This window comes from Convolutriloba macropyga, chromosome 8 (assembly GCF_964194025.1).
Source record: "Convolutriloba macropyga chromosome 8, txConMacr16.3, whole genome shotgun sequence".
Lineage (NCBI taxonomy): Eukaryota > Metazoa > Xenacoelomorpha > Acoela > Convolutidae > Convolutriloba > Convolutriloba macropyga.
In genome coordinates, this window is record NC_134475.1 from 2,096,415 (window position 1) to 2,118,791 (window position 22,377).

General features: G+C 34.7%; 2 protein-coding genes across 3 annotated transcripts in view; both read left to right on the plus strand.

Moving 5' to 3' along the window:
* The first annotated feature begins 2,882 nt into the window (after positions 1 to 2,882).
* Positions 2,883 to 6,194, plus strand: LOC142343859 (galactosylgalactosylxylosylprotein 3-beta-glucuronosyltransferase sqv-8-like). The gene is made up of 4 exons (XM_075395229.1): positions 2,883 to 3,210; positions 3,731 to 3,908; positions 4,999 to 5,210; positions 5,743 to 6,194. Exons 1-4 carry the CDS (start codon positions 2,942 to 2,944, stop codon positions 5,909 to 5,911), a joined length of 828 nt encoding a protein of 275 aa, XP_075251344.1. The 5' UTR covers positions 2,883 to 2,941; the 3' UTR covers positions 5,912 to 6,194.
* Positions 6,195 to 14,674: 8,480 nt separating this feature from the next.
* The window catches only part of LOC142343860 (uncharacterized), a 71,158-nt gene continuing 63,455 nt past the window's right edge, over positions 14,675 to 22,377 (plus strand). The window contains exons 1-3 of one of the 2 annotated variants that reach the window (XM_075395230.1): positions 14,675 to 14,863; positions 20,915 to 21,206; positions 21,671 to 21,692. In XM_075395230.1, coding sequence (XP_075251345.1) covers positions 14,704 to 14,863; positions 20,915 to 21,206; positions 21,671 to 21,692 — 474 coding nt within the window. In that variant the 5' untranslated portion in view covers positions 14,675 to 14,703. Of the gene's footprint in view, positions 14,864 to 20,914; positions 21,207 to 21,670; positions 21,693 to 22,377 lie in introns of those variants that run through there. The other variant, XM_075395231.1, reaches the window with a different exon arrangement.

The following is a 22,377-nucleotide window of genomic DNA, read 5'->3' on the forward strand; positions in this document are numbered from 1 at the left end:
TCAATTGCGCATTTTTTCAACACCAATGGGCCAACGCATTAATGTGATAATGTGGCAAGTAAACAAAAAAACAGCAATCGGAAAATATCCAAAAGTCAAACTTTTATGAAAATGCGTAGTGCCAAGAACCCATTAGTTGAATATATTTATGATTGGGCCTTGGTCACTAGAATGAGGATGCCAACTGTCGTTATAAACACTAATCTATAAAATTGATATAATTACTACAAAAGTAACAAAGCTCAGAAATCCACTGATTTTTTAAACAATATTTTCAAAAATTCGAACAAACCATGAATTTCAACTTAGAACAAAAACAGACTAACTTGCAACTGATCAAGAAGTCAGTTGAACTTTTCATTAGTGAGATCGAATCATAAGACGACAAGAAAAACAACAAGTACGGACAGAACTCAAAAATCTTTTAAACAATTTATCGAATCCACAAGGTTGAAAACATTTAAACTATAAGACAGTGAAAACCATCAAAAACGTTAAATTGACAAACATGGGTATGAATTTTGTGCATGCTTTTAGTTCAAATTTAGATGCGTAGTTTTTTGTGAAGATCCTTTACGAGAAAGAAAACAAAAGAACCTCAAATATTGACAGTATTGAAAACTCACAAAATTCTCAAAACACATTTCTAAGCTCTAAGGACATTGGTCAAAACATAGCAGACACCAAAAATTTTGTTTGGAGCAACAAAGTTGATGAGGTCTGTCACTAACGAGACTCAGTAACTTGTTGACGACAATGAGAAAAAATTGGAAGTACAAAAATGTTTTCTTAAAAAAAATTATCGAAAGTCATTGAAACCGTTAGCTACAAATTGAAATCACTAAATAGAACCTTAAAAACTTCCGTAGAAGTTAGTGCTTCCTATTGTCAAGCATATGCCGTACGATAACAAAAAAACGACAATTAGATGCCAAAAAAACCAAAATTAAATCTTATATTTCGAGAACCGTTTTGCAGCCGTTAAAAGTTTAACCTAATCACCGAAATCTGTAGAAATGTTATTTGCGTAAAAATGTTACTATACAGATTATAAGTTACTTGTAATAAATTTTGCGCTTTCTATATTGAGGTTTAGCTACATATGGGCATAAACAAATAAAAAAATGTGCAAACTTCAATTTTTCGCTGACAATTTCTTCAGAAAAACTATATTCAAATTCATATCAGGCATTAGTTAACAACGAAAAGAATAGTATAGATTCACCTAAAGCTCATAAAGAACTCAAATCGGTTTTTGATAAGATGAAGTCATGAGGCTGCAAAGATATTGAGGAAGGCAAAACAAAAGAATCAATTAAAAATTACGAAAACACATTGTCAGAGGCATAAAAATTTTTAGGTTTTCTCTGAAGACAATATACAATTATTTGGCCTCGTTGTTGTGTATAGGCTCTGTTATTAATTGAACCTTGGTTTGAAATCATTGTTGTCAGTAATTAACTTAAATGAACAAAAATGCAAAAAATTTTAGAAAGACCGCGCCCAAAGGTAATCCGAATAGTTATTGATTGTAAGAATCCAGGAGCCATTTTTGATTAAAGTCTCAAATTTAAAGACAATTAGCAAAATTATCAACTTAAAGACTCGGATACAACCAAACAGCAAGCCTCTTCTATCTTTAAAAGTAGAACCAGTAGCCTTGTTTTTTTAACTGCTCGCAAATGAGGTTTGTAGCAATTATATTAGTCATGTTGGTCTTCTTTTATGCGATTTTTCGCTTTACCGATTTTTCGTCTGGCCCATTTGACTTTTCGTCCTCAAAAACGGGATAAACAGGTAGATTCCAGTGGGCATTAAGTTCTCTTAGAGCCTTTCAACTCACTAGTCTCAAAGTATACGATTCGCAGAAACTGCTTTGGAGATTTATAATTATGGTGTGAAGGGTGGTTCTTAGAGGTTGACGAAAATAGAAAAATCTTTTTAATTTCACATTCTACACTTGATGGGCTTTCTAATGATACCAGTCTCAACTATCTACGGTGAATATATCGATCGGCCAAAATTAACTACAAAAAAACCCATTTCAGTATATAGTTCCTCCCGCCACAAGTGGGTCGGAACAGAAATCAATATTATACTTATTGTAGTGACCAGCTATTATATTCAGAGTACCAAGCAAAAGAACCAAGCGAATTGATTCTCTACCGCTGTACGTGAGGGACGGCTTAGGGTTATAGAATTCATAATCTAGAGAGCTATCTGTATTTTAGTGAACGTGGTAATGTTATAAAAGACATCAAAAGAATGTAACTAAGTAACGAGGTAACTTCAGTAGTGATTGCTTTCTACATTTTCTCCGATGCTTAGTTTCCTTCCCCTGTTTTCAGTGCCTGCTAGGATAGGAAATCCGAGCTTGTTAATTGCTCTTGAACGAAGTTCATAGCAATTATTGTAAACGTGTGTGTCTTTTTTATGCAAAATTTTCGCTTGCCAATTTTGCCTTTTTTCGAGTCAAAATTCTCAATCACAATTTCAAACTCAATTGTAGCTGAACTCAATTGCCGGCAATTTATTACTAAAAGTCAAATGAAAAATGGAGCGACATCTTAACAGCGATATATGTTAACCTCTAATGTTATTTGAAGCCCAATATTGAATTTCTTAGTCCCATTTAGCCCCCCCCCCCGACTGGAGCAGGCTGCAATTGATTAGAGCTCCCACTAGTCGTTCGAGAGCAATTCTTCCGACGTTTAGTCGGTTATGTGTTGTTAATATTGATGTAAATCAAATATGGTTACTGCTTGAACTGAAGCATTATAAAGCTCTGTCTGTTTTAAAGGTTAAGTTTGACTACAAATACAATGAAATTGACGATGTCGGGTTTTGAAATGTATGAAAATGACTGTTATGTTTTCTATTTATCAGAGTAGCATGCAAGTTGCAGTCATCTTGACTGGGTTCAAATTTGTGGAGTGTTTCGATGAAATTTAAAACCCGCCTGTGGCTTCTGGCTGTCAGCTGCTGTTGTGTTGCTGTGATTTTATTGTGTTTTTCTTCAACTGGTGGAGAATCAGAGAGTCCAACTATTTATGCAATAACACCGACTTACGACCACGTCACCCAGAAAGCTGAGTTTGTCCGACTTGCGGCTATATTGAAACATGTCGATAATTTTTTCTGGATAATTGTTGAAGATAAAGAAGAGAGATCGCAATGGCTAGAAGAGTTTCTGTCCAGCTCTGGATTGGGGTTAGTATGCAGGGTTATGCTGCTTTTGATATTTCTGAATTAGATTGCCTTGGGTTAAAACATTTAGTCGCGTTTGCGTATAAATTGAGGGGATTTCGGTGGTTTGCAATCATAAAAAAACGAAGTATTTACTGCCCTGAAATAAGTTGTTTGGCTAAAAAAATTGGACTGAGAGGTGATCGCACCTCTCCCCCTCTGGGGGGGGGGACCTAGGAGCAACTTCGTTATCTCTTACCTTAGTTGTACTTTAATTGAAACAAATCCGATTGTTTGACCGATCAAGTTTAAGCATTTGGCTCTGATGTCGTTTTTCTCATTCCACTATGACCCGTTCGGCTCTATTTCCTAGCTTTAATTCCAAACTGCAACGGGAATGGGTTCTGTGAACTGGCTCATCTAGCAGCCTTTGTTTTGTGGAACGAAAGGTGTCGATTGAAATGGCCGTTCTGCGGAGGTTTTACTTATGCTAAAACGTTCTGAATTTGACTGATAATTTATAATCGTTATTGGAAATGTTTAGATACGTGCATTTAAATGCTCACACGCCCGATGCGTTTCGACCGCCTCCCAATGAGCCCAGATATAAGTACCCTCGTGGAATTGAGCAGCGAAATGCAGGGCTGACTTGGCTGCGGAAAAATGGCATAAATGACGGTGTTCTCTATTTCATGGACGACGACAATGTTTATGATCCTATTGTTAGTTTGGATTTTTACCCCTTTCCACTGTGAAAAAAATGGTTTTCCAATATGCATTTGTGAACTAAAAAAAGAAGGTATAAAATAGCCCTACTCAAGAATGGAAAAAGATTCACTGGTCCTTTGTTGCTTTTATCCAATTTCTTTCCAGATTTCTATAGACTTTGAATAACAATGGGGGGGGGGGGGGGTTGATAGCCCTAATGAAAAGTAATGAATTTTTGGCAATAAAAGGCAGTTTTACGCTTACTTGGAGGTTTCTCAACTATTCTTTATGAAATGAAATGGCACGCATATTGCTTGCGGGTACTTTTATTTAGAAGGTGACTGTCGGTTTTGATCAGCATGAGGTGATATGCTTGGCTACATCAATGAAAACTATTTGATATGTACATGTTTTATATATACGAAAAAAAACTAATGAAATGCTCTGACTTTGAGTGTACTTTAATTTTCCAAAGGCTAGATTGTTGAGAGGATACGATCTTTGTTCTTTGCGGAGTTTCACTTCCTCGCTGTTTTTTACGGCTCAACCTCATTTGTTAACATATTGAATTTTGACCTTTTTCTTTCACTGGCTTCTATTTTTGAACCTTAGACATCAACATTTAGAGAAGCTATAATTTATTTCTAATGTAGAGTACTTTGGAACCGCTTTTATATTTCACAGTTAAAAGGTAATTTTGATCCCTTTACAAACCCGCGTGTACCTCCCTCTTCCCTGCCCGCTCAACTATTACCTACAATCTACCCGTATCCACCATATTCGCTCCTACCCGTACCTCCCCCCACCACGGAACTACTACTTAACCTTAGAATTCCAACTACATATCTACTCCCACCTATAACCACTCCCTACACACTTGATAGCGTTTTGAACGAGCGATCTCACTTTTCATTAGATTTTTTATTTCAGATTCTTGAGTTTTAACTAATTTAAATTCTCCAGAATTGTGGGCACACATTTGAAAAAATATAAATGTAAGTTTGGCATCAAGGTCAAAGTTTCTATCCTGCTTTCATTCACATCCATTATTGGTGATAGAAAGGAGAGAAACGATTATCTTTGAACGTCATTTATTTGCTGTAGATTTTCGAGGAAATGAGATCAACACAGAAGGTGACAATCTGGCCGGTTGGATTTGCGGGGGATGCGCCTGTAGAGTCACCTGTTGTCTCGGAGGACGGTAAGGTCTCTGGTTTCATTGGGGGCTTCGGTCGATACAGGATGTTTCCAGTTGATATGGCTGGGTTTGCTGTGAACTTGCAGTATGTCACCACAAGTGATGTCTCTTTTATCAGGCAAGTGCCACCACTAAACAATGTACAGTGAAGTCAGCATCTGCTAACTCGACGCCAAAGAGCGCCGAAATTGAATAATTTGCAACGAAAGCCGAAAAAGGCCAAGAAAGAAGAAAAGCGTTATATGGTTATATAGGGTATTGTTTTCATTTCCAGTGGCCAGAAAATTTTTTCGATCGGAAAAACCGAGCTGTGTTTTTGTAATATACTGTTTTCCTCTTTTAATGCTAGTTAGAACCAAGGTCGTTCGATAGCAATTCATCCGATGGTTGTTGATTGTTTGTTATGTTAGTCCCGGGAGATTCTTATGGGGCTTAAAATTTACCTCCGAAATGACAATAGACTCTACTATTTCTTAAAAAAATCAAAAATTCTGTTAAATTCAATTAAGTTGTTAAATTATTTGAAATATTTCAATGAAGTTGTTAAATTATTTGAAATATTTCAATGAAGTTGTTAAATTATTTGAAATATTTCAATGAAGTTGTTAAATTATTTGAAATATAATTAGTTATATATAATTGTCGATTAGGTACGACAAGGTTGGAGTTCAAGAAACGAAGTTTCTGGAGAATCTTGGATTTCAAGTTGAGGATCTGGAACCTAGGGGGGAGAGATGTACGAGGGTGCTAGCGTGGCACACGAAAACAAAGGAACCAGTACTAAAGTACAAAGTTGACTGGAAGGGTGGTCAGATTTGAACTATCACTTAAATAGATGTGTATTGACAACCGAACGGTGTTCTCTCTATCCTATCTTCTCATCTTATCTCTATCTGTCTATTGTTGTGCCCGTCTCATCAGTTATCAGTCAATCAGCTCGTTAGGCTAAAAATAAACAGGCTTTTTCATCTGCTGTACATTTCAACTTCTAGTTTTGTATTTTACTATGTACATAGGTCAAAGAAATATGTAAATTGTTTGCTATCAATTTATCGAATTGTACTTGTTTTAATTATTCCTTATAATTCAAATATTATTGTCAGCTGAGTTTTGCCGCATAAAAGTCTCTAATATTGAGTTGAAATTCAATTTCACCTCAAGATTGTTGTTATCAGCTCAGGATTGTTATTAAAAACATCGCTTGATGCAAGTGATATTGAGAGGATAATATTCAATTGAAAAGATGAATCTCATGCCATCAATAAAAAAAATTACTGACGCGGTTTACACGAGTATTACCTCCACAATTGCGAACAGTTTGCATTCTAAGTTCTCTTTCAATAGTAGTTGTGAAATCGATTACAGCTGATCAAGCAATGAATATCAAAATAATGTCGGTCACCTCGAAAAGGCAATAACAAATATTGAAACGAATTTTCTATATAAAAAGTTGTGCGTGCTTACGCTTGAAAACCAATCAGTTTTTTTAAGGCCGTTATCTATGCATCTAGATGGAAAATTTTGGCCAGTCTGGCACGCCTATTTTTGCAAAAACTCAAAGGATAGGGCTCGTCTGCTGATTTGTTTCGATTCGAAGTGATGTTATGCTTAACATCAGAAGTACGTCAGCAACTTAGTTTTAAGAAAAAACGCAATGTTCGAAAAAATACTACCTGTTTTGAGGAAGCCTTTCAATTTTTTACAACTGCTCCCTTACGCTAGTGATTTCAACAATTTTTGCTTTTGACATAAAACGCAGTGTCAAACTTAACAGATAGCCCAATGTGAAGAGGCCGACTTCCATCAAATGTTCACGGAGTAAAATCTGCGGCCTCGAAGTGTGAAGTGTTTGTTGTTTCGACTGCATTTGCATTTGAGGTAAAAATTAAAAAGAATAATAAAAAAGAATAATGATATGAATTATTGTAGGTTGGGTACATGGTCCTGTGGAGTTATAATGTAGCTTTTTGACAGTCGCAGGCTGAAAATCAGTCTGAACGCCTGTTACGAAATGTGGTAATTTTACGTGAAACGTAGAATAATGACGTTCCAAATATGCAATTGAAGAGAAAAATGCGGTTTTTCCGAATTGAGCTTGAAGGGTTTTCAAAATTATATACTTTCTAACTTGTATAATTTTTAAAGTTGTCGAAGTATATGTTAGAGTATACTTCTGGGAAGCCTATGGCAATTAGAGCTCAAAGCCGAGGGCGCTTGCGCCCGATGCTGAGCTCGAAGTGCCGAAGGCTTCCCAGAACTATAATCTAACCTATTTAGACCTCAATTTTGCTGTTCCACACTTAGCGGATTCAATTAAAATTTATAGTAACATTGCAATTATTGTGCAGCGAATCGATCCAACAATTGAATAATCGTTCAAACCAAAAAATATTCTTTTCAGAATTCCTTGATATTATTGTAGATGCAAATGGATCGCAGAGGTCGTCAGCTGGCTCTGTTGTGTCACTGTCACTGTCACTTTTTATGATTTTTAGAAAAAAGAGCAATTTATAAAAATACTTTATATTGACTCAATTATAGACCTTAAAAATTCCTCTTTGACGAAGTTGTTATATTTTGTGACTACTTCCTGTTTTCATTCATCCCCTTTAATTGTCGTTGAATGGTGTATGCTTTGTCTCATAAGAAAACATTGGGGTTCCAATAAATTTTTCCAAGAAACATACCATAAGGCTTTCCAGAATTTGTTCCAACAAGTTTGCTCAGTTGTGACTAATTCCTGTTTTCATTCATCCCCTTTAATTGTCGTTGAATGGTGTATGCTTTGTCTCATAAGAAAACATTGGGGTTCCAATAAATTTTTCCAAGAAACATACCATAAGGCTTTCCAGAATTTGTTCCAACAAGTTTGCTCAGTTGATTGCTCATTGTAAAGACAATTGTGAAAAGTGAGCGAAAAACTGATTAAGTTCAAAATCTAGTGTGATATGAAACGTGAAATCTTAAAAAAAAATTGGGAAGCTTGAAAAAGTTTTAAATAATGACTTCATGCTTGATCAACTTTCAAAATTAGTGATCGAGCTTAACTTTATTGTTGATTTTCTTTAACAGCGAAATTGTCTAATACAGTCTAATATTGAAATAATTTCTTAAGCTCACTGGGAAGGAATTGGTAATCACTGTTTCGGGGTCACAAAGTTCTTAAAATCAATTTCTGAAATTTTTCTAAAATTTGATGTTCATTTGTTTAAAAAAATCGACAATACTCTCTAGCGGTTATCAATGATAGTGCCCGTTCAAAATTTTCTATCATAATTGTTCTCTCGCAAATTCATCGTAGAACTGTTATTATCTTGTCGACCTCCTTGTGAATAATGTTCAACGCAGTGTTCAGTAATTGGTCAGTTAGTTCAGTCAGTTTTGACCGATCAATATAATCATAGTAGCAAAGTGAGTGGTATCATTAGAAAGCCCGTACAGCACAGAATATGGAATTTAAAAGAATTGTTCCAATTTTCGCTTTTTACAAGGAGTTATCGAGGTTTAAAATTTTAATAGGAGACGATATTCCGTTGTTTTTATTAACATTTTCCATTTTTTTAACCAAATTTTTGTCAATTTTGAAAAAATATTGAAAAATTGCTAACGGTAATGGCATTGATTTTATCTCTAAAGATAGAGAAGTTTTGTGCATTTGTTTGATCCGAGTTTTTTTTTACTTTTTTCCAGACGTTTTCTGTCAAAGTTCAGACTTTCTTCAAAAATGGGACCAAATACGTTTTTAGCCCACTTTCTTTGAATTTGCCAAAAGTTGACACCTTAAAACTGCAGTCACATTCTTTGTAAGCTCAAAAATAGGCCATTTGTACATCCACTGCCTTTAAGAGTCTTCTGGAATTATAATTCGCCAGTTCTTCAAAAATTTGAACTCGATAATTATACAAAATGTGTTATTTACTTCCCATGTACTGAAAAATTTTCTTCAAAACTTTATCTATTTCGCAACCATTTGAACAAATGAGAGTTGTTTTTAGCCGCGCAGCAATATCAGGGCTTATTTTGATATCATGAATCTTTACGGTAAAAAAGTTTTTAATTGGGCGGGGCCTTTTTCTAAATTTTTCCGCATTTAAATATTTTGTAATTTACTGACAAGAATTTCAAATCACGGTTCCATTATTAATAGATCTTATTTAAAATAATGAGACCCAACAAACATATTTTATGGTTTCAGAGGAAAGCTCTGTTTCACGGTTTTTATGAATCTTGGCAATTTTGTTCATAAAATTTTTTGGACTTCTTGACAATTTAAAATTTATAGACAATGCTTTAAGTTGTTATCTAATGGCTCTAAGAAATTTGAATATATACGTCTTTGTTTTAGGAAAATGTTGATTACTTTTAGAACTTTGCCACTATTTTATCATATTTCTCTCAACTTCTGGCCTAGTCTCAGTACAAAAAGTCTGAAATCCATTTCCTGTAATTTGTAAATTAGTATCTGTAACGGTTTTACAATTAACTAATGGTTTCTTGATTTTGAAACAATGAGTTAACATTTTTTTTAATTTTGAGCTTAATTTTGCGTTCCTCGGGTTCTTTTTGTCTCTTGTCGAATCACCACCTTTTTGACAGCTCCAAGAAAATCATAGTTGGAAAAATGCACAGCGTTGAAGAAAGGCGTATACGAATATGTAATTTTTTTTGTTCAATTGGGTATGCTTTTGAGCTGAGACACAGTTCACTAGGAAAATGTACAGAATTTTATTAATTTTTGCCTACGTTTGTCTTCTTTTCGATGTTGTATGTTTTACGACATATACCTGATAATGATATGTCTCAATAGCTTCCCCAGGACATATAACTAAACTTTTTTTGAAGATTTCACCTTATAGCTATTTGTTTTGATGGCTTTCAAATTAACTTTCAAAAAAAAGATTTTTTCAATTGTCTCCTATTTGCTCTCTTTTTTGTCGCCATGTAATTCAATGTCACTAATGAGAACTTTCAAATACTTTGCTGATTCAAACATTTGTCTTCTGTTAGTTATATATTTTGACTGATAGCTTCGAGCATTCTTTTAAATAAAAATTTGTCCAGATTTCTATACTGTTGATATTTTGGGTTTCTTTTGTTGTCATTTCTCCTTAGTCTTTATACAAGGATGACCAGTAGATGTTCAGAGCAGAAGCAACTGATGATTTATAGTTCTTGCAGATTACATCTTTTAAATATAGTGCCTTCAACTCTGGTGTCATAAAATAGTGTGTGAAGATTTGCTTCTGCCTGTATTTGGTGTTGTTTTGTAGTCTCGTGACTTAGACTCATTAACAAAAGGCACAATTGATTTTCTGAGGTGTCGCAACTTAATCCGTCTCTTTTTGATGAAATCTTATGTCTGTTATGTCTTCTGAAAACATATTTGGATTTTTGAGCACATTAATGGTAGGTCCCATTGGCCTTGAAATATGGCACAATTGAACATTTTTCATGCTTTTAGTGACAAGTTCATGGTTTTAATGGCTTCACTGCCATTGTCGCGCAAATTTGAATTGACCTTTTTAATCCTGCCGGTGTTTGTTCTTCTTCTTTTTTTAGTCGTTTGACGTACGCTGGATAATGACTGTGCTCAATGGCTTCCTTATTTTAGAAATTAATGAACATTTTAGTGACTTGAGCTAGTATCTAATGATAATTATCACTTTGATATTCAATATTTTTATAAATAGAAAGGTATTTTTGAACTTCGCACCTCTTTGCTTTTTTTGTCGACCTGTCAGCCATATTTCTTCTGGTCGCATATCTTTTCTAATGAAGCTTAGGTTAATTTGTTTTGTTTAGGTTTTATCTAATGCTAGTTTGAATTTGTTATCACTTTTGAATATAGACATCGAGTTCTGGTCGCAATTAATATTTGTTATTTGATTTTTTTATTGTCTTTTCTAGTAGTCCTATTAACAACAAGTTTCATCGGCCCTCTAACGTGGCATTATTTTATTCCCTTACTAGTTTATTCAACGGTTGTTATGTTTTTGAAAGTTTTCTATCTCTTCATCATTTGGTAGACAATTAAGCCAAGAATGTGGATGAGCGGGGTCGGAGCATTATGTACGTACGCAAATTACCGAGGCCCCTTGTTGGTTAGTAAAATTAAATAAATTCGGCACCGCTAAGTTTCACAACATTCACCGTGGTTAACTTAGAAAACTTCACCACATTCAGTTATCTTACATGTTTTTTGCGGTGAATTGTGTTAAGACCTCGCCGGTCAAAACCCGCAAGAAACGTTAAGAATTCATAACTCGATTTTTCCTCCGTCTTTAACTAATCTTCGGAGATTATCCGTGAAATTGAGCAGTGCCTACATATAAATATAGGAATAGGAAAATTTCTCCCTAGTCAAAATCAATATTTATTCAACTTCCATTATTATAAGATTTTGATTGTTTCTTCGACTTAATCCAGCCAGGTGCGTGAAGACATAAAGTCAGTGTAAAGAATAGAAGCTGGGGAAGTATAAAGCATAACTAACTTCTTAAAAAGCCGTACAGTTAATGGTTCATAGTGTTATTCTTTGTTTAGAGTTATAGAAAAATGTTCACACATAAAAACACGTAAAATTTGACTAAATTTTTTCGCCTGTTAATTTGAAGTTTTTTTGGAGCTGACGGTCTCATTATCAAAATTTGTTCTAGCTTTTAGCGTCAGTTGCAAAGTATTGTTGTCAGGTTGTGAATGTTTTAAGTGTTAAATTTACAAACTTTGAAAGTAAATCATGTTTATCAGTCCCCCGTATTATTACACACGAATTCCCGTCATCAGATCTGTTCCTTCAAACGCAAACTGTGTGATAGCGACAAACGAACATCAATTGGACGCATTACCTCGTATGGAAGACACTTTTTTTCGTCTCTATAACATCCCAGAATTCAAAGACCGTGGAGAAGTTTTCAACCAATCACAATTGCTCAAATCTTTTGGATTGGTGTCAAGTTCGGAGACCTCAGCTGCGGACGATGAAAGTGTTGGTTGTATCTCAGACAATGAAGGTAAATTACGTTTACGTCTCCTGAAATTTTACCGTCAATACCTTCCGCAACCAGTCTTTCCTTGGAAACTATTAAAAATGTACCGAGCATGAAATCAAATGGGGGTTAGTTTAGTTAAATGCGAAAAAAAGCAAGTATTTAGGCTCGTTAGAAAGCGCGTAATTAACCCTAATTAGGGCAATCTATTTAAGATAACTAAATTGCGGTTAGATTGAACAAATTTAAGCTCTTGTTAAAAGCGAACAAGTAAAACCACAATCTCTCAATGCAACAACTATGCACAAAAACTAGAAAGGCTCTAAAAGGGATAAAATGATTGCAAATCAGATAAGTTTGAGTAAATTTAGGTTGTCAGGTTAGATTGATGAGACAAACGGGCAATTGCTTCTGTATATAAGTAAATATAAACAACTGAGAGAGGTAAATAAGTATGACAGGAACCAGAAATACGAAAAAAGTCACAAAAAATTGAAGATTCAAGGACAATCGGGCTCTCCTGAGAGTGATTGTGAATCCCCTCTTTCGCCCCTGCTTCACTGTTTGAGTCATCAACTTCCTCAGCGAAAATCCCCATGGACTTCATCCTAAAAATTAAAAAAGTACGTAAAGAAAGATAATAAACACAATTTTCGAGAAACAAAAGACAATAGTCAGCGAATGGCAGAGTAACGGGGAATTTATTTGGACGGAATTGGAAACAAGGGATCTTCAAATGGCAGATGCGGTTGTTCACCTAATGGTAGACCAAGGAGAAGAAGGACTGAGTTGAGTAGCAGTTGGCCCAGTGAAACTAAACCGTTAGAAAGTATTTGAAGTTGTAAGACCAGTCAGAGTACTGTGATCAACTTGGTAATTCAGAAAATTGAGTGAATCAGAGGAACTATTACAGTTGATTTGAAGTATTCGCACTTATTTTGTTTCACATTTGTTATTTCATGATAGTGTTGTTCAATTTACTTTCACTAATGTGAGACGAACATTTGCATCAGTGCGCTTCAAACAATTAATCTATTTTTGGACAAAGTTATTTCAAACAGCCTGCAAGTACGGATGAGGGTAACAACCGAGATGAGACAAGGTAAAGAGAATAAGCGCCTGCTTAGACCTAGTAACCTTCGGTTTGATTTAAATTAGGTTTGATCGATCTTCCGGGATCCTAGTTGAAATACAAAAGACGACAAAAATGTCTGAGGTAGGCGGTATATATATATATATATATATATATATATATATGTATGTATGTATGTATGTATGTATGTATGTATGTATATATTTATATATAAATGTATGTATATGTATATATATATATATATATATATATATATATATATATATATATATACTTCTTTTCACGAACGCACGTGAAAAGAAGAGTTTAGCTCAGTCTGCTGAAGAAATCTCTTCCGGTTAGTTTTTATGATCTGTTCACTTTTTTACCGTTTCCTCAAGTACTGGGGGAATAAATCTTCAAACAAAGTTAGCTTCTCCTTATGTCTTCTATACCAATACGGTAAGACATTTCCATCGGAGTGAACTGCAAGACGTTGGTTGCGAAATTGCAAAACAGCGGTAATTTTGTGGCTCTTATTCTTTTTCCTATCCACTGTCATATGATATGAGCATAACATTTGGTCCTCCTATTTTTGAAACTGAAAAAGGTGTCATGTCTCTATGATGGGCATGGCTCCATTTCAGTTTGGCGCCCTCGAAATTTCCAGAGAAAATTTTTGTTGTGAATTTCATCCGTAACTTTTTAACGAAGTTAAACTCTGTGCCAGCTAATTAAACCATGAATAAAAAACTCCATAATTTGCATGTGGAAGCCTTGTTGATCATCTGATAGAAATGTTGAGCTCTTTTTGACTTTTTGCCCTGTGGGGTGCTTTTTAGCATTTTATGTAAGTTTTTTATGGCATCCGGGAAGCAGTTTTGTTGAACTTAACGATTTTAGTTGTTTGATTGGTCTCTCGATTTGTTAATTTTAATTTTGAGTTAAGTTGGCTAAACAATGGGTTGGTTTTTTTTTAGATTTTGAAACTTTATAAATTCGATTTTAGGTGTTTATTGCTTATTTCTTCTGAAGTAAGCTTTTGGCAATAGCTTTTGTTGTTCACTATTTAATCCAGAGCTATTATATAAGTTTCGCTGCTAAGACTTGACTTTTCAAAGTTTTATACATCGCAATTTGCTGGAATAAATTAAACAAAGAGCTGTTATATAGGTTTCGCTACTAAGATTTAACAGTTCAAAGTTTTATAAATCGCAATTTACGGGAAAAAATTGAACCATTTGTAATTTCCCGATTCTTCGTTTTTTGTCGTTTTGGTGTTTACCATTTTTCTGTCTGGAGTTGCTTTGTGCACAGATCAAACAGAAGAGTATTTTAAAGGTGTCCCAGAATAACCCTCGAAAGGTTGTAATTTGACTTTTTTGGAGTTTTGTATTTTTTTTTAATTTTTCTTCCATTTTTTGTTTGTTTTCTTCGTACGTAGCGTTTCTCTCGTTTATAATATCAAAGGATGACCAGTTTTGGAAAGAAAACTATTGGTGTTGCTAGTTATTTTTGCGACAAACGAACATCAATTGGACGCATTACCTCGTATGGAAGACACTTTTTGGCGTCTCTATAACATCCCAGAATTCAAAGACCGAGGAGAAGTTTTCAACCAATCACAATTGCTCAAGTCTTTTGGATTGGTGTCAAGTTCGGAGACCTCAGCTGCGGACGATGAAAGTGTTGGTTGTATCTCAGACAATGAAGGTAAATTACGTTTACGTCTCCTGAAATTTTACCGTCATTACCTTCCGCAACCAGTCTTTCCTTGGAAACTATTAAAAATATACCGAGCATGAAATCAAATGGGGATTAGTTTAGTTAAATGCGAAAAAAAGCAAGTATTTAGGCTCGTTGGAAAGCGCGTAATTAACCCTAATTAGGACAATCTATTTAAGATAACTAAATTGCGGTTAGATTGAACAAATTTAAGCTCTTGTTAAAAGCGAACAAGTAAAACCAAAATCTCTCAATGCAACAACTATGCACAAAAACTAGCAAGGCTCTAAAAGGGATAAAATAAATACAAATCAGATAAGTTTGAGTAAATTTAGGTTGTCAGGTTAGACTGATGAAACAAACGGGCAATTGCTTCTGTATATAAGTAAATATAAACAACTGAGAGAGGTAAATAAGTATGATAGGAACCAGAAATACGAAAAAGAGTCACAAAAAATTAAAGATTCAAGGACAATCGGGCTCTCCTGAGAGTGATTGTGAATCCCCTCCTTCGCCCCTGCTTCACTGTTTGAGTCATCAACTTCCTCAGCGAAAACCCCCATGGACTTCATCCTAAAAATAAAAAAAATTACTTAAAGAAGGATAATAGACGCAAATTTCGAGAAACAAAAGACAATAGTCAGCGAATGAAAAAGTAACGGGTAATTTATTTGGACGGAATTGGAAACAAAAGATCTTCAAATGGCAGATGCGGTTGTTCACCTAATGGTGGACCAAGGAGAAGAAGGACTGTGTTGAGTAGCAGTTGGTTCAGTGGGACTAAACCTTTAGAAAGCAGTTGAAATTGTAAGACCAGTCAAAGGACTGTGATCACCTTGGTAATTCAGAAACTTGAGTTAATCACAGGAACTATTAGAGTTGAGTTAAAATATTCGCACTTAGTTTGTTTCAAACTTTTTATTTCATAAGAGTGATGTTCCATTTACTTTCATTAATGTGAGACGAACATTTGCATCAGTGCGCTTCAAACAATTAATCTTTTTTTGGACAAAGTTATTTCAAACAGCCTGCAAGTACGGATGAGGGTAACAACCGAGAAGAGACAAGGTAAAGAGAATAAGCGCCTGCTTAGACCTAGTAACCTTCGGTTTGATTTAAATTAGGTTTGATCGATCTTCCGGGATCCTAGTTGAAATACAAAAGACGACAAAAATGTCTGAGGTAGGCGGTATATGTATATATATATATATATACATACATATATATATATATATATATATATATATATATATATATGTATATATAAACATATGTATATATATATATAGATATATATATATATATAAATATATATATATATATGTATATATAAACATATGTATATATATATAGATATATATATATACATATATACATATATAAATATATATATACATATATATATATATATATATATATATATATATATATACTTCTTTTCACGTACGCACGTGAAAAGAAGCGTTTAGCTCAGTCTGCTGAAGAAATCTCTTCCGGTTAGTTTTTATGATCTGTTCACTTTTTTACCGTTTCCTCAAGTACTGGGGGAATAAATCTTCAAACAAATTTAGCTTCTCCTTATGTCTTCTATACCAATACGGTAAGACATTTCCATCGGAGTGAACTGCAAGACGTTGGTTGCGAAATTGCAAAACAGCCGTAATTTTGTGGCTCTTATTCTTTTTCCTATCCACTGTCATTTGATATGAGCATAACATTTGGTCCTCCTAATTTTGAAACTGAAAAAGGTGTCATGTCTCTATGATGGGCATGGCTCCATTTCAGTTTGGCGCCCTCAAAATTTCCAGAGAAAATTTTTGTTGTGAATTTCATCCGTAACTTTTTAACGAAGTTAAACTCTGTGCGAGCTAATTAAACCGTGAATAAAAAACTCCATAATTTGCATGTGGAGGCCTTGTTGATCATCTGATAGAAATGTTGAGCTCTTTTTGACTTTTTGCCCTGTGGGGTGCTTTTTAGCATTTTATGTAAGTTTTTTATGGCATCCGGGAAGCAGTTTTGTTGAACTTAACGATTTTAGTTGTTTGATTGGTCTCTCGATTTGTTAATTTTAATTTTGAGTTAAGTTGGCTAAACATTGGGTTGGTTTTTTTTAGATTTTGAAACTTTATAAATTCGATTTTGGGTGTTTATTGCTTATTTCTTCTGAAGTAAGCTTTTGGCAATAGCTTTCGTTGTTCACTATTTAATCTAGAGCTATTATATAGGTTTCGCTGCTAAGACTTGACTTTTCAATGTTTTATACATCGCAATTTACTGGAATAAATTAAACAAAGAGCTGTTATATAGGTTTCGCTACTAAGATTTAACAGTTCAAAGTTTTATAAATCGCAATTTACGGGAAAAAATTGAACAATTTGTAATTTCCCGATTCTTCGTTATTTGTCGTTTTGGTGTTTACCATTTTTCTGTCTGGAGTTGCTTTGTGCACAGATCGAACAGAAGAGTATTTTAAAGGTGTCCCAGAATAACCCTCGAAAGGTTGTAATTTGACTTTTTTGGAGTTTTGTATTTTTTAAATTTTTCTTCCATTTTTTGTTTGTTTTCTTCGTACGTAGCGTTTCTCTCGTTTATAATATCAAAGGATGACCAGTTTTGGAAAGAAAACTATTGGTGTTGCTAGTTATTTTTGCAATAGTGCTTTTGGTTTTGCAGCTCATTTTATTCATTGAGTGATTTGTTGTGACCTAAAGGAAGGTTTACTTCGAATGGGTTTCAGAGTCTTCCGGCTATTTTTTAAGATATGTTCACTTGTTTACCTTTCCCTCGAGTATTGGGGGAATTAATCTTTAAGCAAATTTAGCTTCTCCTTATGTCTCCTATACCAATACGGTAAAATATTTCCATCAAAGCGAACTGCAAGACATTGGTTGCGAAATTGAAAAACAGCGGTAAAATTTGTGGCACTTAAACGGCTCTTATTCTTTTTCCTATCCACTATTGTATGGCATGATCGTAACATTTTGATCCTGCTAATTTTGAAACTGAAAAAACAACAAAAATACCAGAAAAAATTAATTCTTTAATGTGAATTTAATCAAGATCTTTTAGACCAATTTGAACTCTGTGCGAGCTAATTAAACCACGAATAAGAGAGCTCCATAATTTATTATTGTAAAAAATGTTTCAACAAAAATTATTCAAAATTTTCCATTTAATTTTTTAGCTTATAGCTATAACCCAGAATTTCTTATATTATAAGTATTTCAAGTATTTTGAATAGGTATTAGAAAATGGAATTAGGCCTGATCAGACCAGGGTCTGGGCAACAATACCATAATATGTTGCTCAAAAGTCTAATCAGAGGCGTTCGGGATTGGAGCGGATGTTGTCTGGCCGTAAGTCAAACTATTTTGGAGCGCTAGTTGTGATCCAAGTTGAACTGATGTCTGATCTGTTACGTGACAATATAACCAATTTCAGTCTACCCAATTCGATAATACCCAATGACATTAAACCCAATATGCCAATATACACCATGTCAAAACCAAAATTCTAAAATAGCCAATTCCTTTATTACCAATAACAATTATCAATTTGATGCTGATATTAACTGAGAATGCTGATTTTATCCTCAAAGTTGAGTTGGTAAAGCTTTGCTGTGTAAACAAAAAAAGCAAGAGTTGCAATGACGTCAACTGGTGTAACATTTGCACGCAATAATTTGAAAGAAAGCAATAAATTCGACATTTTAAATGCTGCTTATGGGTATAATCGCGTTTTAGATCCTCGAAATAAAGTCCCGACGCCTATTCAACATTCGTTTTTTTTTCGAAATCCAGAAGAGTTTTGTCTTGCGAAACACCACCAGTATGTTCTTGCAAACCAACAAAACGCTGCTGATACGATTGCTCTCTTTTGTTGCTAACCAAAGTCACATAACCAAGGCGTATTGTTGGTTTTCATTAATTTTACATAATCTTGCCTTCCGAAAACATACATTCTCTCTCGTCAGTTGTTCCCGTGTCATAAAAGCAGAGATCTTGATACTTGGTGAGCCGTTCGAAACGTCTTTTGTAATTGGTTGCTCCTGTAAGTTTTTAAGATGCTTTTTTAATAGCCATCATCAGCCTCTCCGCGGCTATTATTTGGGTGTTTTTTACAATTCAAAGAATTTGAATTGTATTGTGGCGCTGTCTTTTTTTAAGATCTGTTCACACAATTTCATGATTTTTGAAGTCAAATTGGAGTAGTGATTTTGGTCACGCCGAAACAGGAAGTGGAGCGAAAAAGCGAGTCGTTTTGCGGCGTGAAATTTTTTCGCTCTAATTTTGAAGTAGAGTGAGAAAACGGTGTTTGAACAAAAATTGGCGTTCTCGCTAGTAGTTTTTTGTTCACATCCGGCAATTTCAATTTTGATTTTTATTGTTTTTTCAAATTTTGGATCGGATTTTTTTCTAAATGAATTTCCCAATCCATTCATAGTTCATTCTAGACCTATTTTTTTTGTTTGAACCAAATTTCTCGTTAGTGGTTTTATGTTCACATGCAGCTTTTTGACATTGATTTTCTGTTTTTTTTTTTCATTTGTTATTCTGATTTTTTTAAATGGTTTTCCGAATTCACTCAAATACCGTTCTAGGTCTAGTTTTTTGTTTAGTCAATGAAAGTTCTTTGAATTGTATTTCAAGACTTGCCCTGCTATGTTTTTAAATCACTTCATTTTTCGATCACGTTTTTCATTTTTTATGAGTCACAATTTTCACCTCTGACTCGTGACTTACTTCACCCTTTGTTTAAATTGAATGGATTTTAAACTCCTCTGTTGAATGACGCATTGTAGTGAATACGGTCAATATCAAAAGAGCAAAATAGGAAAAAAATGGTTAAACCGATAAAGCACGGCCATTAAATCATAGTGCATTAGGTTATCAAAAGTCATTAGAAACAATGCTAGCTGACATTAACATAAGGCTTAAAATTTTCAATGTTAAATCTGAATTAAGTATAATTATAGGATATAATTGGAAGTCACATCAAATTAGAACACTTTTGAGACTAACAAAAAATCTATCACCTTCTATCTATGTTTTTTTTCTGTTTCAATCCCGATGTGTGACAAGCGCGTCAGCGGTGGCTATTTTCCGTCAATTTAACGGCCTCTCCGTCCAATTTTTTTGCCCATCTGTTGGTAACGACAGCTGCGTAGCAACGTTGGACTCGATTGGCAACAGACTGCTGGCAATTATCATATTATTGACTAAAATCAGCTACGTTCTTGCCGTCACCTTCATTTGGCATAGAATCTGCTTTGCTTGCACTTTTCCGGGAACAATTTTATGATTTTGCTCATTTTCGTTGCTAATAATTGCTTGCCTGTAATTGCTGTATTTTTTTATAATTGTAATGTTACAGCTGTAACTTTACGTTTATGTGAGCTCCTTTTCAAGAGGTATCCAAGTAATTTTGCTCACATTTAGGGTCTATATTTTGTCACGTTTTTCTTAGTAGAGTGTCGCCTCAACTTTTGTTGTACCACTTAATTTATGTGATAGTTTCTCGTCCTGTCTAATTAAACGGCGTCTGATTAGTTAATACGTACTTACTTGTCAACGTGTACTTTAATTGTGAAGTTATTCTATTTAAATTATTTTCAGGGTATTTTGGCATTGGGTAGATTGGAATTGATTTTTTTATTAGCACACTGGGTATTTTGGATTCCTGTATATTGGATTTGTGTATTTTGGCACATTGGGATTTTTGGGAATAGGGTACTCTGCTATTGCGTATATTGTCTTGACACCTGTCTGATCACAGACCAAAATCTAACTCGTGGCCGGATCAGTGGGCAAAAAATTGGTTTATGGTCCTATAAGAGGCAATTTTGAACTGGTACAGTCTGATCAGTGACCCAAGTCCGCAAAACCCCCGTCTGGGGAATCATTTTTATACTATTTAAGGGTTCATCGATTAATCCGGTTTATCTACGGTGTAATTGTAGTCAGTATTGCCCCCCCCCCCCCCACTAGACTTTTAAAGTCTTTTCATAAGTCGAGGTCTAGACCTGGGTTGTATTAGCTATGAATCCCGTCGGAGTCGTGGATATCAAACCGAAACCCATGAATGGAGTGACAGAAGCACCAGTACCGTTGACCAATTACCAGAATAACCGGAACAAGTTAGAAGCACAGATCTCAGTGATGAGTCATGGTTTGAGTACCTGTTTGACCCCTGATGTCACGGCTGCCAACACACCTGTGTCGAGGATCAATGAACACATTACAGATATTGATGACGTCATTGGTAATCGGATGCCAGATGCAAAGATGCCGATTAATCCAAACAAAACTACGTTGCCCAGTGTTCCATTGTGAGTCAGAAAATGATCAATTTTTGCAACTTAATTTTTCTTAGTACAAGCGACTCCGTTCGGTACTTATCGTCTTTCGATAATTTCGATTTTTCAACAACTAATTTCTGGAAAATATTTGAGGATTGAACGTTGAAAACAACATTATTCCCGAACGGAAAATATCCAGTTTTTAAACTTTTTTTGGAGTTGAAATTATAATAACTCATATTGTCTTTCAATAGACTTAAATGTTGAATTCCTTGTTTCATGCATGCAATTTCGATCTCATATTTCCCTCCAATCCCACCATGCAGGTGCTTCTAGTATACTAAGATTTTGATGTAATGAATGAAAAGATGGCGTACGTGAGGAGTGATCGAAGAATGGACGAATGGACTTGATTTTCATTCTCCGTTCTTTTCCTTCACCAATGAAAAACGAGTTCATTTGAAGTTGTAATAACTGTTTATGTTTTTATTTAGACCCAAGAAAGGTCAGTCGCAAGTTAGTTAAAACAAGCTGCATGAGAGATAGAATGGGTTGTTACATCTCTAGTTGGTCAGTGATCTAATTTGCACAAATTAATTAAACACTTTCAAATGTCTGAGAGGAATATCTTCTGTTAAACATTTTCTGTTTCCGCACCTCTATTTTCAAATGCGTGTGAAGTGCATTACTTTAGGACATCAATATATTGTGCCGAAGAATCACCAAAATTGCTAGTCTTGGATCAGTCCTGTATTAGAGCTCTGATCATGTCTTTTTTAGACTTGGCAGGTCTTAAATCAAATCTTAAGTCTTGTCAAGTCTTGAGTCAGGTCTTGGCAAAACTTGACTATTCTCGGGTCAGATATTGAGCACAGTTTTTATCGTTGGTTTGATTTCGTGTCCTAACAAAAGAATGAAGTCGCCATTTACTGTGCCTGGCCTAAAAACCTCTCCGAAATGAAAAAAAAAACCACAAGACAACGCGAGCACTTCAACGAAGTTCACTCCATGGAGAATGAAAAAAAAATTCGAATATCGCTCAAACTTTCCAGTCATGGCCAATTTTTTTTCTGGCCAACCAAAATAGTTTGGTTTCGGAGTGACTATACGGGACTTAAGTTGGTATATGCTCATTTCAGAATTAGCCAAGTCAGATTAACAAAGCTCTTCTGAAAAGTTTCTACCAACTTTTGCCAATTTT